Source organism: Typopeltis vanoorti, chromosome 6 (genome assembly GCF_054136105.1).
Source record: "Typopeltis vanoorti isolate ZY-2024b chromosome 6, IOZ_Tvanoo_1.0, whole genome shotgun sequence".
NCBI classification, from domain to species: Eukaryota; Metazoa; Arthropoda; class Arachnida; order Uropygi; family Thelyphonidae; genus Typopeltis; species Typopeltis vanoorti.
Window position 1 is genome coordinate 4,660,770 of NC_143554.1, and position 15,261 is coordinate 4,676,030.

At 34.9% G+C, this 15,261-nt stretch overlaps 1 protein-coding gene across 1 annotated transcript in view; it reads left to right on the plus strand.

The window, feature by feature from the left end:
* LOC150105257 (116 kDa U5 small nuclear ribonucleoprotein component) overlaps positions 1-15,261 on the plus strand; it is a 358,330-nt gene that overhangs the window by 129,643 nt on the left and 213,426 nt on the right. The window contains exon 10 of the mRNA XM_090394018.1: positions 638-804. Within this exon, the coding sequence (XP_090250144.1) occupies positions 638-804 (167 nt within the window). The remainder of the gene's footprint in view (positions 1-637; positions 805-15,261) is intronic.

Genomic DNA, 15,261 nt, shown 5'->3' on the forward strand with positions numbered 1-15,261 from the left:
TAATGTCTAAGCATTTTCTTAGTTCAATTTTATAAGCAACACAGTAATGTAAAATATTTTTAAAATCTTAAGACCATTAAAGAAATAAGGTTACCAAATTATGCTATACGTATTCATACACTTTACAAGTGTATGAATACATATAGCAGTGGTAACGAAGCTCTTTGACACTAGGTGGCATCCATAATCCTGAAAAAAAAATCATCTGCATGATCATCCAAACCTATTGATTGGATATCAGAAGTGCTGTCTACTCAGCAAACCAGGCCTAACTCTGATTACAGTTAAGCAGTGTTGGAAATCTTCATGACTATTGCATTAGTACTATTTATTTAGTATCTATTAAGTACCCAACAATAACAGTACATGAAGAAATATGAAGGTTATGTATAAATGCTATGATTACAACAGTTATAAAATGTTTGACAATTTTTGTGGCATATTGGCAGTTATGAATTTTATGAAATCATTTTATAACTTTTTTTAGTCATTTTTGCCAGTTTCCAAAAATAGTTCTTCGAAGATTTCTTTTCTTTATTAATATATAAACAGTTGTTTGTTCTTACTATCCTGGTTTTGAATACTGTGGCATTTGTTTATATTTTTTATTTATTTATTTAATTTTATTTTTTTTTAGGTGATGTTGAATACTGAAAGGTTATTGAAGCATGCTGTTCAAGAGAGGATGGCTATCACAGTTTGCATCAATAAAATAGACAGATTAATGCTTGAACTGAAACTACCTCCTCAGGATTCTTATTATAAATTACGGCATATTGTTGAGGAGATCAATGGATTGCTTAGGTTAGAAACCATATTTTTTTATTAATTTGTATTCTATATTATTTAAATTAAGGGGATATTAAATCCCACATTGTTTTAAAACCGAATAAGAAACTCAAAGATTGGAATCAGAGAGTTTCTTGCCGAATATAGTAAACTATAAAGTATCGGCGACCACTAGCGTGAGCTAATGCAAGTGACCCATACGTAGTAAATACCGGACAACTCGTAGCAAAGGTGGTGAAGTTCTGATCGCTATTCTTAGGTATTTCCCATAATGTAAAAACACATTTCCTAGGAAATGTATGCTGTTATTACATTATGGTGGAAGGTCACTACCCAGACCGGTTTCAGCCTTTTTTGAGGCTTCATCAGTGAGTAGCTAGACCAATTAGTACCAAAGTGTATAGTGAAAAGAACTTATATACTCTGCTATATGAGTTTCCAAACAGGTGCAACCATTAAGTTACTTTAATATAAAGAGCTAATAAGCTTCATTTCGGCGATATAACCATTATTTAAATTAAGGGGATATTAAATCCCACATTGTTTTAAAACCGAATAAGAAACTCAAAGATTGGAATCAGAGAGTTTCTTGATCAGAACTTCACCACCTTTGCTACAAGTTGTCCGGTATTGTACTACGTACTAGGGTCACTTGCATTAGCTCACACTAGTGGTCGCCGATACTTTGTAGTTTACTATATTCGGCAAGAAACTCTCTGATTCCAATCTTTGAGTTTCTTATTCGGTTTTAAAACAATGTGGTATTTAATATCCTCTTAATTTAAATAATGTTTATATCGCCGAAATGAAGCTTATTAGCTCTTTATATTTAAGTAACTTAATGGTTGCACTTGTATTCTATATTTTTCCTGACTTCCCTCTATACAGTATTAGAGTGACCTAGTAAAGATTGAAGAAACTTTCCATCGTAATGAATGATTTGCTGTAGTGAATTTAATAGAAAAAGGACCTTCTCTAGTATAACTATGAGTTTTTTGATCTTATCTATCATCAAGGTTAGCAAGCCTCTTGAGATTATCCCCCTCCCCCTCACCTTCCAAGCACTCTAATTACTTAATTTATTTCCTCCTCCATGCATTGTAGAGTTTCAAGTATTGCTACCTAGGAGTTATGAAGTATTTTAAGCTTTCTGTAACTAAGAACTAATACCAATTTCTTTGTCATCTTATAATTTCATATTATTATATAATAATGAATATTATATAATTGTATGTGTTATATTATTTCACTAGAGAAATCTTTCTTTTGAATGCTTTTATATATTGACAGAAATGTATATATAGATATATTTCATATTGTGATTTAGCTGAAATATATGGATAAAAGAGTAACAAAGTTTTGTTTGCTATAGTTACAACAAGAGAGAGAGAGAGGGAAATGAGTTATGGAGGAGTGGAAGGGTAATTCAAGATAAACCAGTATGCAGTAGTGTGCAGAATTTTGATTGCTACAATTTTATAATGCATACTATTTGTTGGGAGGGGGGATACAAAGGACAACATGTAAAACAAATTTTCAAACAGTTGTTTCAATTTATTCTTTTTATATGTTCTTTGGAAATAAATATATTAAGGAAGAGAACTAAAAGGTATTCTAAAAGAAATTAATCTAGAATTAACATTTAAGTTTCATAGTGTTATGGTAGTTTAATGAATATCACTACCCAAAATCTTCACAATGAGCTAAGTATGTGCGGTGTGAACCATTTAGAGGAACCTATAAAAACCTCACTTAACATTTATAAAAACTGTATTCCAGGTGCAAGGCATCGCAGTTGAACAAATGAACAAATAGAAAATCCTATTCTACAGTCTTATCCTATCTTAGCAGTAAGTCATCTTTGTAATTGGTGGTATTGATCATGCAGGCTTAAATCAGCCTCCTAATTGACAGTCCTTATTCATGCATGGAAGGGGGTGGGAAAAGTGATGTGATCTGCATGTGTCAGCTTCCTATTTGGTGGACACTGTCACACTTGGGTGGTAGGAGGAGAATGAAAGACATTCTTGCACGATTCAGGTTAGGATAAGTGGATAATGTTTTTTTAAGAACTGTAAATTAAGTATAATATACTGTATAAATTGAAGTTTGAATAGGTAAGAGTGCTTTTTTTACTATCTGAAAAGTTAAATAAAAAATTCCAAAGTGTTGTTTGATGAAAACTACTCAGACTGTACCTTTTAGGAGGGTTAATTTCAATATTCACAACAGAAGAATATTTCAAATAAGCATGCATTCAATTTGATCCTTGCTTTGTACACTGAAAAAGCGAATGAAAAAATATCTCCTGTGAACATATTCATAAAGAGTAACTAAAACACACAAAAAAATTTGTCTGTTGGCAGGAAACCTACAGTAAGTAATAATCACAGCTATATATGCAATTGCAGTTGACTGTCTATAGCCACTTGTTAATAACATAGCAGTTGCAGTAGAAATAGTTATGGGTACAGCAGTATTACCATACCAGAAATTTTTACCTTTAGCATTTTGAAAATAACTGAGATTCAAATTTCAGGAATCTCAGTATGAAGCAACCACTGAGATTAAAAATGTAATATATAAGAAAATAACTGTCAAGAAATAACTAGAAACCTGAAGAAATAAAATAATGTAAAAATAGTAATAATGATAATATAAACTACTTAAGTTAAAATCACTTAAGGAGTACTAAAGGAGAATGGGGAGGGGATTCAAACATTCTTCTCAAGATTGCATTATTGCAATGTATAGGGTATAAACTGAGATCTAAAATGCTGATCGGACTGATGTTTTTGCCTATCACGATGAAAAGTACACCGAGTTTCGAAGTTCAGTTTTTTTTTTTTTATATATATATGTGTTGGGCCCATACATGAGAGATTGGTTGATCAACCTATAATACATTAGTACCTTATATGGATATCGGGTTGGGAAAGGAGGACCTTGTTTACATTTGATTTAAAAAGCTGTATTGTATTCCTTGGGAAACACATCAAGAGGAGAGGGAAGAATGTTCCATAATACAGCAACAGTAGAGGGGATGAAGGAAGAGGAAAAGAAACTTGTTCTGTGGGTTTCAAAGTGTACTGCAAAGGGATGTTGAGCAGCAGCAGCACATGTTCCCCACTTAATACTATATGGGGGAATTATTGATACTATTTCAAATGAATATTTGCCATGGAAATATTTATAGAATATACATATTGCAGAAACTAGACGTCTGTGAGAAAGCGGGAGGAGTGAGTTGGTAAGAGATGGATCATTTGTCAGTCTAATTGCTCTCCTCTGTATTGAGTCAAGCATTTTGAGGGAGCTCTTAGAAGCCCCACTCCAAATGTAAGAGCAATATTCAATAGCTGGGTAGATTTGTGATTGTATAAGGTTAGCAGCTATTCAGAGGTGAACTAACGTCTTGAGCAAAAGAGAAATCGTAGTTTTTTAGAAGCTGGGGGATGCAATGTTTGTGATGTGTTTATGCCAGAAGAGTCTTGATGTCAAGGTAATTCCAAGAAGGTTGTCAAAAATAATAGTGGGAGAAAATTATTCTTTTTTTATGAGGAATAAGACAGAACTGGGTTTTACTAGAACTGAAATTGACGAGTTATCTGAACCCCATTAGTGAATGGCTTGGAGTCAGAATTAAGGGCAGTGGTGTTTGATGTTCTGTAGGTTGAGGTGAGTTGTGTAGAGTAAGATTTATCAAATGAAAAGGAGGAGTGCAATATGCTGTCGTCTGCAAAACTGTGTATTGGGTTGGAGATCAACTGAAATACATCACTGATATATCGAAGGAAGAGGATTGGTGAGAGAACAGAACCTTGTGGAACCCCCAGCATTAGTTAAATGGTGAGAGGATAAGGAACCATCCACCATCTCATACATAGTATGTGTCCAGACAAAAGCTGGTGATCCAACTCTAGAAGTCCTGAGACAGACCATATGATTGAGGTTTGCTTAATAAGCCTTTGTGCCAGACCCAGTCAAAGGCTTTGGAGATATCAAGTGCAACCACTCTAGATTCACCAAACTTCTCCATGGCATTTGAAACAGGAAATCTACTCACACATATCGTCCACAGAATGGATGATATGTGTGAGTAGATTTCCTGTTGATCAGCCGCAACGGAATCCATAATGCTGGTCGTTTATTAGCTGTATGCCTTTCGAGTTAGTGTAGGAGTTGAGAATTGATGGTTTTCTCCATTACTTTAGACAGGACTGAGATGAGTGAGATAGGGCAGTAGTTAGATGGCAGTGATTTGTCATCCTTCTTGGGAGTTTCACACATATCATCCATTCTGTGGACAAATGCCATGGAGAAGTTTGGTGAATCTAGAGTGGTTGCACTTGATATCTCCATAGGATAGGAGTCAGTTCTGGTGCACAAACCTTCAGGACAATTGGAGGAATGGCATCAGGACCAGGAGACTTTTTTTGTGTATAATTTGTACAGTATTTTTTTTATCTCTTCCTGGAAAAAGGATATAGGGGGCTTTGTATGTTGGGCATCTGGAATGGTTGGAGGGCATTTACCGTTGTCAGTTATGCATGCATTGGAAGCAAAGTGTGAACCCATGAGATTGGCTTTTTCTGTGCGTGATGATGATGCAATAGAGCCATCTGGATATGATAGTGTTGGGCAAAAGTTATGATCAATTGCTTTGGCAAAATCAACTGCTTTGGTTTAGCTGCTGTTTGGACAAGCTGCAAGTTTCCTGCTTTTTTGTTCGTTTGTTTTACAAAACAGAGTACAGAGTTGTAACAAAACAGAGTACAGAGTTTTGTACTCTGTTTTGGAAACTTTTATAGTTTTCTTGCATCTGTTTTGGGCTCTAGTATAAGCACTAAAGGAGGATTGGGTTCTTGATGTGAGTCAGTTATGGTATGCTTGATTTTTCATTTATACAGCCTTAGCACATCTTTTGGAGAACCAGGGGTTAGTTAGGGGATGGCAGTTCAGAGTAGTGTGGGGAATGTGTGTTTCCATGCCAGTGAGGATTACTTTGGTGATACGTTTGGTGCATATGTTTAGGTTGGAAGGCTGGAAGCAATAGTCCAACTGTGGGAATGTGGCATAGACGTCATGGAGGCTGTCCCATTCTGATTGTCTTTCAGTGATCATATTGTCTGCCTATACTATCATGTCCATTAATAGTCCTGGATATATTTCCCATTATTAGACTCTCAGTCTGGAGGAAACTATTAGGAGTGAACTAATGTAGCCAGGCGTTGAGTGTGGCATTCACACTCCTCAGAGAAAAGTTCAAGCATCTGGATATACTGGGTGCAATTATGTGGTTGATGAATTGTATCATCTAGTGAAATAGCACAACTATTTCAATATCCCAGAAATCATGTTTGGACTTCAAAGCATAGACACAATTTGCTTTTATGCAACATTTATACATTTATTTCTTTTTTGACAACACACCTTTAAAACAATTATTCTGCAAACTGGAATTTAGAGAGAGAGTATGTGCTGGATGAAAACTGAATGGTAATGGTAAGAAAGGTTCTATGTCAACTTACTGCCATTATTTTATGAATGTTCTTGGAGGGAGTGCATGTAGTGGTATAAGAAGGGAAACTGCTGAAGCCATGATTTACAGAAGAGTTTGGTGAATTCTTCATTTGTATCTTAGTAAAGAGTCCTTTACTATGCTTTCCATGTCTCTCAGAATTTTGATTCATCTTAAGCAACATGCATGAAAAGTTAAGCAGAGAAATAGATTACATGCATTAAAAGGCCAACATGAAAACTTTCCTGATACACTTCACACACATGTATGGTCTTATTTGGAGTCACAACTATGATGATTTCCATCTTGTCATAAAATTCCTGATATGTATGTTCAAACAAGGAGTGTACAAGATACTATGATAGTACTATGGGATTATATTATTACTAACTTCCTATTGAAAATTTTCTTCTAGTCTGTTATTTGTCAGCACTCAAATTATTTTGGTCTCCTAAGACGCATTAACTGAATCAATCTACTTAGATCTTGGTCTTCCTTTGTATCCTCTTCATGCGATCCTGGCATCAAACATTTGTTTTGCTAACCTGATCATTTGAAGTCAGTGAAAATGGGAAAAAATCAATACCAAAAATGTGGGCAAAGAAATTAATACCATACATTTCTAGATAAGAAAAGAAAACATAACGCTACACAACTCACTTTAAATTAACCCAAAGCACCTAATCTTGAAATGTACCAGTGTTTGTTTCTTGGTATCTGCATTTCTGGTATGGGGTTTTTTTTTTTTTAGGTGGTGATTTGTTCATTTTGCTGACTTAAAATGATCAGGTTAGCTCTCAAGGGTTCAACAACAATCACACACCCCTGGCCTTTGGCACACAGAAGCTGATGAAATGCACAATCACCCATCCACTTTGTCCCATCTTCAAAAATGTACTGACCTTGTTCCCCTAAATAACATATCCATCTGTCTTCCACCCACCCTGAACACCATCCCAAAAAAACACCTAACCACTTTGCCCACTACCACAGAAAATGCACTGCCATATACAACTGCCCCCACAAAACGACACACGTCTCTTCAAAAAATACTTTTCCCCAATTTCATCCACCTCCCCGCCACAATCTACAACACCTCGTTCATCGTAAAAAATAAACTCAAATTCCTAATATAAAATGAATTCACATAAAGTTAACTCCAATTTGTAATTTAACGTGGACATATTTTTTCCAAAATTGAATATTCTCTAACTTGCTGTGCAATTATTTTTCTATTATTATGTTGAATATTTTTCTATTATTCAACCCACCACCACCACAACATAATATTTCTATTACGTTGTGGTGGTGGGTTGGTTGGTTGGCCTTGTGACATCACTTCCAGTGACATCCCGAATGTACCATGCACTAGATCACATGGATTTGCTTACGTCTTGGGTGTTGAAGAGTAAGCTATCGTAATATAGTCATACTGTGGTTTCTATCACGCAACCTAGAAATTACCCAATCTTTTCACTCAAATTACCATCCATTTTCTTTCACTCTATATTCTTTGTATATTGTATTGTATATATAGTGAGGAAAATCCATTAGCAATCAATTTCTACATCACCTCAAAACCTCTGATCTAATAAACCATGGAGTATGGATTCTACCAACATTATTCACCTGCATTTCTGGTATTGTTTTTTTTTTTCATGTTTTTTTTTTTTTTTGTTTGTGTTGGGGTGGTGATTTGTTCATTTTGCTGACTCGAGAGCTAACCTGATCATTTAAGATCAGGTTAGCTCTCAAGGGTTCTAATGTCATCTAATATAATGCATTGTAATGTTCTAATGTAATGTCAAGAGCTAATGTCATCTGCCATGGAAAAGTTTGGGGAGATTTTTATTTTTTCCAGTCTTTTGATAAGTTAGTGCGTCTGACCTTGTCGAAAGCTTTTTTTCGACAAGGTCAAACACACTATTTTAATAGAAGTCCTTCAACAAATAGGGATAGATGACAAAGACATAAGACTAATAAGCAATCTGTATTGGAATCGGTCAGCTACCGATTCCAATACAGATTGCTTTTATTATATGCTCTTATGGTAGAGCATATAATATAGTGAAGCGTTTAGTATATGCTCTTATGGTAGAGCATATACTAAACGCTTCACTATATTATATGCTCTACCATAAGATATACATATGCGATACTGCAACTATACTAAATAACGAAAACTTATCTTTTTATTTTTTCCAGTCTTTTGATAAGTTAGTGCGTCTGACCTTGTCGAAAGCTTTTTTTCGACAAGGTCAAACACACTATTTTAATAGAAGTCCTTCAACAAATAGGGATAGATGACAAAGACATGACTAATAAGCAATCTGTATTGGAATCGGTCAGCTACCATTCAATTAGGCAACATTAGCACCAGTGATATTAACGTTAAAAGAGGAGTGAGACGAGAATGTGTGCTCTCACCACTCTTTTCAACAAGTACTCAGAGGTACGAGGGTTGTTTGAAAAGTTTGGTAAATTTCCAATAGACAGTGACACAGTTCATTCATTCATTCTAGTGTTGACATGTATCATCTTTTTCATAACCCCAGGCAAAATTTTAGCCACGTGCGACACATAGTTCTTGTTTGGCAAACATTTAAAATGACCGTGTTCGCATTTTTCATAAAAATGGAGAAAAACAAGTTTTGTGCAGTGATAAAACACTTTTATTTGAAGAAGTGGACTGCCGTGCAGATCAAAGCCAAGTTACATGCAGTTCATGAGGACTCTGCACCAATATTAAAGACTATTTATTTTTAGATAAATGAGTTTAAACGTGCTCATAAGTCCATAGAAGATGAAGCGCGCTCTGGATGCCCAACTGTGGTCACTACGAAGGAAATGATTGACAAAATCCATGGTATCATTATGGAACACTGCCGAATGAAAGTGCGTGAGATTGCTGAGATTGTAGGCATCTTAACTGAATGGGTGTATAATATGCTGCACAAACAATTGCACATGAAAAGCTGTGTGCACGATGGGTGCTGCGATTGTTGACTGTCCATCAAAAACGCATGCGAAAAGACATTTCAACGCAGTGTTTGGCGATGTTTAATTGCAATTTGCAGGATTTTTTTGTGTCAATTCATGACTGTAGACAAAACTTGGATCCATCACTACACACCTGAGTTCCAAGCAACAGTCAAAAGTGGACAATGCCCAGTGAAAGAGCATCAAAAAAAGTGAAGACTATTTTTGTCACCTGGGAAGGTGATGGCTATTGTTTATTGGGATTCCCAAAGAATTATCATGTAAATATTTGGAAAAGGGTAAGGCAATAACAGGAAGTCTATTATGTGTCATTGTTGGATCGTTTAAAAGAATAACTGCAGAAAAACTGGCCAAGATTGGCACGCAAAAAAGTGCGCTTTCATCAAGACAATGCATCGTCCCCAGACATTGGCCATTGCAATGGCAAAATTGCACGAATTGGTTCCACATCCACCATATTCTCCGGACTTGGTCCCCTGTGACTTCTTGTTCCCAAACTTAAAAATTTGGCTTTGTGGGAAAATATTTTCTTCGAATGAGGCTGTCAATGACTATTTTGCACAATTTGACAAATCCTGCTTTTTAGATGGGATGAATAAATTAGAAACTCGCTGGACCAAATGTGTTGACCACGATGGAGACTGTTGAGAAATAAAGGTGATTCCAAAAAAGTGTGTTTGACTTATTTTTTTACCAAACTTTTCAAACAACCCTCGTAATTTTTAAAAAGACATTGGAAGAATGTCCAGAGGGAATCACAATAAATAGAAATATTGTTAACAATCAACGATATGCAGATGAGTCCATGTTAATTACAGATGACATTACGGATCTCCAAAAACTCATTGACATAGTATACATAGAAAGCTAAAGAATGGGAATAAATATAAACATCAATAAGACAAAATACATGGTTATCAGCAAACATCCAACCTCATCAATGAAACTGATACTTAATGGGAAAACTATCGATCAAGTGTCAAGGTATAAATATCTTGGTTGCTGGCTTAATGAAAGGTGGGATCCTGAAATAGATATAAAGACAAGGATTGAAGTTGCGCAGCAGTCTTTCATGAAAATGACAACATTATTTTGCAATAAAGATCTAAAAATAGAAGCCAGATGCAGAATGCTGAAATGTTACGTCTGGTCCATTTTGCTCTATGGAGTTGAGACATGGACATCGAGGGCAGTAATCATCAAGAAAATTGAAGCCTTTGAGATGTGGCTATATAGACAAATGACAAAGATATCATGGACATTAAAAATAACCAATGAAGATCTCTTAAAATCCATTGGCAAAGCCAAAGATCTCATATAAACAATCAAGAAACAAAAAACATCATATCTTGGCCACATCATGAGAAACAGCAAATATCAGCTTCTACAAACCATTTTGTTTGGAAGAATTGATGGCAAAGGAGCTAGAGGAAGAAGAAGAATATCTTGGTTTCACAACATCAAGACATTGACAGGAAAGAGCAGCATACAACTGCTCAGATCAATGCAAGAACATAGTTTGTTCATCAAAATAGTTGCTGACCTTCGATAGAAGATGGCATCATAAGAAGAATATTTTGATTGGAAAAAATAACTATTTTCTTCTGCTTTTACTTTCGGCATCATCCAGATCTCTAGACAAGATGAGATACTCTAATCACAAATCTCTCACTTGGTATGAACATCACAATTAGTGTCTCTCAGCATCCAAAAAATTAGGTTTTCTCTTTCACTTGAGGTGAACCTCTGCATTTAGAAGTTGTTCAGAGTTTACCTCTTTACTCATTTAACTATTAATTCTAGAAAAATTACAAATTCATCTATCCACTGAATAATTCTTCTCATATTTGGTGTAGTGCCTAAAAAATTTTGTTTCAGTAGAGAAGAGAGCAAGCAGTTAAGTTCCTGAATAACCCATTTCTCACCACTTCACTCTTTCATACAAATGTCTGTTTCTGCTTTTGTGTTTTTTACAAATCTTTTAAAAGACATGTAGCAGCTATTCAGCACTCCTTTAGAGCAGGGTAGATTCTCTGGAACCCTGCTCTGGAGACCAAACTTGGAACTTAATAAGACACCACTTTCATGAATTACTCCAACAAGCAGAATCGAGGTCGGTAGATGACATTCATCCTACCACCTCAGAGTTAATATTTTGACAAAATTTGTATAGAACCTATCGTAGATGATAGACATATATCTATGCACTTCAGAATTACACATGAAGCACTTGCTCATTTCATATTGAGCAAGCATGTAGTGAATTTGGTAAAAATAGTGAAAGTGATGAAAAAATGGCTATTTCGGTTTACTTAATGAGTACAAAAACTGGACAGATGCAATGTAATCAGTCTGCAGGATATACATATTTGGGGAAGATATACTGAATATACAGACCCAAAATGGTTTGAAAAAATTGAATAATTTCCAGGTAATAGCTCACTTTACTCTGACTCCATAAAAGTGTACTAGCAAATGGGCTTAGCCAATGATAAAAAACTATCAATTTGATGAGACATTCGGTTTGTCACTGTTTTTTTCTTATAATAATGAGCCATTCTTGGTCTATATTGTGACATGTGATGAAAGATGGCTTCTATTCAGCATGACTGGTTGTCAGCCAGGTTGAATGAGTGGTTAGCTTTTCTGCTCTCTAACCAACAGGCTGCAAGTTTGAATCTCACCTTGGGTATGGATGTTTGTGAATGTCTTTGGTGGGAGATAAATTTCATTCTCCATTGTGAGATCACTGGCTTGCTTATCTGGATACTTGGTACAAGGTTTCTGAATTTGGTAAAAAAAAAATTAAGAAATTATAATCATCATTCTCGTGATATGTACTTTCAAGTGATGTATATGATACTATGTGCTATACAATTAAATTTACATTTTTTGTTGAACTCTTGTCTACAATATTCCCCCAAATTAGTCTATCACTTGTCAGCACTCCATTATCACATTTTATATTTCTGTCTTCTAGGGCACCTCTGACTACATCAATCCACCTATATCGCTGGCTTCTTCTAGGTCTTTTTCCTGACATCTTTGCATCAACACCTGTTTTGCTAACACTTCCTCTCCTATTCTGTTTAAGTGACCTTAAATTAGCTCTGCTTGCATGTTCGTGAATGCTAAGCTAATAACGTCAAGTTCATTCCTAATATTTCATTTTTAATATCATGCTATAATTCATGCCACCTGTTCACTCTTTTAAGTTTTCTTTGAACTGAGCTTCAGTCTTGAGCAACTGTTATTTCTAACCCCTGCACTGTGATCCAAAAGTTAAAAAAATTGGTTTGACACTACACTATTGTGTACTGCTAGTTTAGTGTTCTGACTAATTTCTCTCTCTTCAGTTGACTATGCACCACACCAGCTTTGCTTATTCTGTTGTTTATTTCCATATTTAATTTGTCATCTTCATTAAAAACTGTGCCTAAATAGCTGAAATATTTTACTTATTCTATAGATTCTTCACTGAAAATTCAGCTGATGCTTTCTTTGTTCCTACTTAACATAGACAGCTATGTTACTGACACTTAAATTTAATATTATGATATATAATCTATATTTAATATGACAACTTAAATATAGATTATATATTGCTCTGTGTAATGTTTCATTTCTTCTTCCTTTTCTCTTTCAGCTTAATGGATCATTTAGGTCAACTGCTGCCATCACTAGATTTTGTCATGACCTACATTTGGTGTAAAGTGTTCATTCAGCTGTCTTAAATCTCTCATTAGCATATCTATCCATCATGTTCGGGATCTTTCTACATGTCTTTTCATGTCAGTTTTATTTGTAAGTACTGCTTTGATTAAATGGTCACCTGTTGAATGGTCCATTTTGTTGCTTCTTATAAATGATAGGATGTTGGGTCTTTGAAAGAGGTTTTGGAGCTCCTCATTATGTCTTCATTCATACAGTCCAGTATGTTGATTGTAAAATGGTCGAAAAAAAATTTTTGGTACTTTCAAATGTAATAGGTTTTCTACTATTTCCCTCTGTTGTTGACCATGTTTCACAACTATAGGTTAATATCAATCATAGACAACTTAAATAGTTTTTCTTTGGATTATCTTGATAACATTTTAGTCTTCAGAAGTTGTAAAATAAGAAATATCCATGATTGACTTTCTCATTTCTCTCCTCTAATCTCTTGATGCATATCATGGTAGCTGTTAATGTTGACTCCTAGATAGTTAAAATTATCCACATGCTCAAAGATGTAATTATCAATAACCAAGTTGGATTGGTCTTGATTTGTCCTTGAAATGTATATATATTTAATCTTGACAAGACCTTCACAGGAATCTCCAAGTATAACAATGTCATTGGCATTAGCTACTAGAATGTTGTTCCCATTTATTTCTGTCCTTCTTTGTTCATTTAAGTCTTTAGTGACTTTTCTCACTGTTAGATTGAACAGAGTTGGTGAAATAAAATCTGGACTCTCCTTGGCAGAGTCCAGATTTTATTTCAAACTTGACGAATGTTCCTGGAGGAAATGTACCATACAGAGGGTATGATCATCAATCTTATCATATTTATATACTTTTGTGATATTCAAAAAAGCCTCATTGCATCACATAGTGCATTTTGGTGTATACTCATATGCTTGTTTATGCTCCACAAATAATTGTATCATTGAGCAGCTTTTCTGTTTGTGTCTTGTATCCTTTTTCCAGATCTAAAACTTAAGTACAGATCTTGTTATATTTTCATGATTTTTTTTGTCTTTCTAACATCATGAAAATCTGATCCTGAAACTAGCTTGTTCTTTTTCAAGTTTCAATTCCACATTTCTTAGCTTCTTCTCAAGTATACTTGCATAGAGCAATTCCTCTGTAATTCTCACATTCAGTTTTATTTTCCTTTTCATAGATCTGAACTACGAGAGGTTTACTGTAATCATCGGGAATTTAATTCTGTGAGCAGGCCATCTGAATTATGCAGTGTAGTCACTGTAAAACTTTTATCTCTCCATATTTGAGCATTTCTGGTTGGATATAATCAATCCCAGATGCATTTCCACATTTCAGGCTGTTAATAGCATTTTTTTCTGCTTCAAGTATTGATTACTCCTGATTATATGCTTCTTGAATATTTTCTGCTATTATTCTGTCACTGCTTGTTTTTAAATTATATTTATTTATTTTTACTTTTAATTAAAAATAAGTCATCCATGGTACTCTGTAAGGTTATTATTATTATTATTATAATGGATTGTTGTTATCAGTTGTTATTATTATTTTTTTTTGTAAAACAATAGGTGGTAGTTCTTTGCTAGCAGAAAAAGTTGACAATTAAAACCATACCACATCCATATGTCACATGTGATTGCTAGTAAAGGTGACGGTAATGCCATATCATTGTGTACCATACCACCCATAAAACTTGTAATCCTATAGTATATCAATAATAACAAGTATTAATATTCTGTAGGATTACAACTTTTATGGGTGGGAATCACAGAAAACACAAAGCATTCACATCACTTGTGATCATCCATTGAACCCTTGTTGAACTTATTCACAAGCTCTTTTACCCTCTGGTACTTTGAAAGAAGGCTGTGATGCTAGACCCAAATGCCTTGGAAATATCAAGAATGCCTGCATGCTTGTCACCAGCTGATTAATAGCTGGTGACACATGGCACTAATTAATTTTGTCCCTAATTTATTTCATGCTTCAAAGACAGTTGCTATGCTGAAATGACAGTGATGGTTAATTGCTTTAATGGATTAGGAATAAATGTTTGAAATGCACCAATTGAGTTTTAATTATGTCCTATTCTAGATGGGAGACCACCACTGGTTCTAGCAGAGACATAGACTCAAGACTCCTAATTCAGTCTTGAAACAAACTGGATTATGGATGTGATCTAAGATGGAGCAAAGAACATCAATTTGAGCTCCAAGAGGCAGAGGGTGGGAGCACATGGGATGT